General features: G+C 40.4%; 1 protein-coding gene across 1 annotated transcript; it reads left to right on the top strand.

The window, feature by feature from the left end:
* The first annotated feature begins 655 nt into the window (after positions 1–655).
* Positions 656–1,441, top strand: LOC145498582 (uncharacterized). Its single transcript, XM_081478488.1, has one exon. The coding sequence runs from the start codon at positions 656–658 to the stop codon at positions 1,439–1,441; it is 786 nt and encodes a 261-aa protein (XP_081334614.1).
* Positions 1,442–2,271: the final 830 nt, after the last annotated feature.

Here is a 2,271-nt window from a genome sequence, read left to right as displayed (position 1 = left end):
GACAATATTTACAATCCCTATACTACAGAGAGCTGTTGTTTAAAAAACAAATCAAAAGAAAGAGAAGTCAATTTCGGATCTCCTAGTTATGGCTCGCCCTGAGCGTGTGGCATTTGGCCTCTCATTGGCATCTTCCTCATCTGAATTGATGAATGCAAGAATGACGTCACTTGAGTCATCTTCTCCCCCAACTTTGTAAATAAGCAGTCTTCAAACAGAAAACAACGGCCGGCTAGTGAGAAAATTGTAAAAAACGAGAATGTTGACGAACTAGCCACAGTCATTTTAGCCAAGATTAGCGGCACACTGCTGGAAAAGATCAGGTCTGAAACAACGAATAAACAGAGTGAAGCTTATCCTGTTGTCCTACCTGACTCTTTAATAATAAGGGAAGAGGGGACAAAAAAACAAACACAACAACAAAGCGGCGAAAAACCGCAAAAGAAAAGAAAGGAGAAAAAACCAGAGTAAAACGCGTTTTCGTAACACCATTGAGTCACGCAAAGAACATATCAAAAACCTGTCAAACACACAATTGACAGACGAACAAATCACTTTACTATCACGTGGTTTAAAATTCATTCCAGTGCCCGTCACGAGAGAAAATCTCATCAGGCGCCAGTTACTCGCAGATTTTAATCAATTTGCTAGGCGGATGCGCCTCCAATATCTCTTCTACGGGAAGGAGAGAGAACCTCACCCTTTCCACGTTAAGTCAGACTGGAATCCACCAGTTCAACCCTCTGTAGCATTAGAAACATTCTTAGAAGAAGTCAAATTTGAACTTGCTACAATCAATATTGAGAAACCAAAAGACAATCTCTCACATGTAGAGCGATGTGCGCTCAAAGAACTTTCGCGTGACAAAAACATTATACTCAAGAAAGCTGATAAGGGAACCACAACCGTCGTAATAAATAGAGAAGACAAAATACACGAGGGTCAAGCCCTACTCAACGACATTAACAACTATCGACCCCTAAAAAAACCTATGATTGATACCACAGCCAAAAAAGTACAGCGATTGATTAAGTCACTGCTTCAAGAAGACCACATTGACGACATGACGGCGAAATGGCTCTCCTTTACGCCAAACCCTCCAAGAATACCAGTGTTTTACACACTCAAGATTCACAAACCGACCCCTGTCGGTAGACCTATTATATCAGGGTACGATGGCCCTACAGAACGTATCTCAGCTTTTGTCAATCACCTTCTTCAGCCTATAGCACAAATACAACCTTCGTATCTTAAAGATACAACAGCCTTCATCAATTTTGTAGAGAAGACAAAATTGCCTCTCAATACCATCCCAGTCTCAATGGATGTCACTAGTCTCTATACTAACATACCACAAGAGGAGGGTATTAACACTGTATGTGAAGCATACGAATCGAAGAATCTCATCAGGGGAATCCCCCCATACCCACCAGATATCTAAGAGAAATGCGCAGTCTGATCCTACAAGAAAACTCACTCCAATTTAACGGAAAAGATTTTCTCCAATCTCATGGAACGGCGATGGGCACGAAAATGGCCATAGCATTTGCTAATATCTTCATGGCCAAAATAGAACGCGAAATACTGACACAAAGTAACACAACACCCATCTTTTGGAAGAGATTTATTGATGACATCATATCAATGTGGGACACAAACAGAGACAAAATAGAAGAATTTCTCTTGAAGGCAAACAGCTTTCACCCTACTATCAAATTCCCGGCTGAAATATCAGAAATAGAGACGACTTTCTTGGACACTGTAGTGTACAAATATGACAGATTCCTCAAGGAATCTATACTTGATGTGCGAACACATTTCAAACCTACAGAGACCTTTCAATACACGAATTTTTATTCGTGTCACCCGCCAGGCGTTACGAAAGGTTTTATTAAAGGAGAAGCGTTAAGGCTTCTAAGAACAAATTCCTCACAACTTACTTTTGAGGAAAACATTAGAAATTTTGCCGTACGCCTTAAGAATAGAGGTTACCCAGCAGCAACAGTAGAAAAACATCTCTCAGAAGTCAAATTTTCTGAAAGAAAAACGTCGCCGACAAATAAGAACAGAACCGCACAAAAGAAAATTCTACCCTTTGTCACACAACATCACCCGGCGTTGCCTGACATAAAAGAAACACTCATGGGGAAATGGTACTTGATACATAACCAACCACAATTAAGAAATATCTTCAAGGAGCCACCCCTTCTATCATATCGCAAAGGAAAATCCATAAAAGACACCCTTGTCAAAGCTAAGCTATAAAGGCTA

The sequence above is a fragment of the Orbicella franksi genome, chromosome 9 (assembly GCF_964199315.1).
Source record: "Orbicella franksi chromosome 9, jaOrbFran1.1, whole genome shotgun sequence".
NCBI classification, from domain to species: Eukaryota; Metazoa; Cnidaria; class Anthozoa; order Scleractinia; family Merulinidae; genus Orbicella; species Orbicella franksi.
Note: the sequence above shows the minus strand (reverse complement) of the source record. Positions and strands in the feature narration are given on the sequence as shown.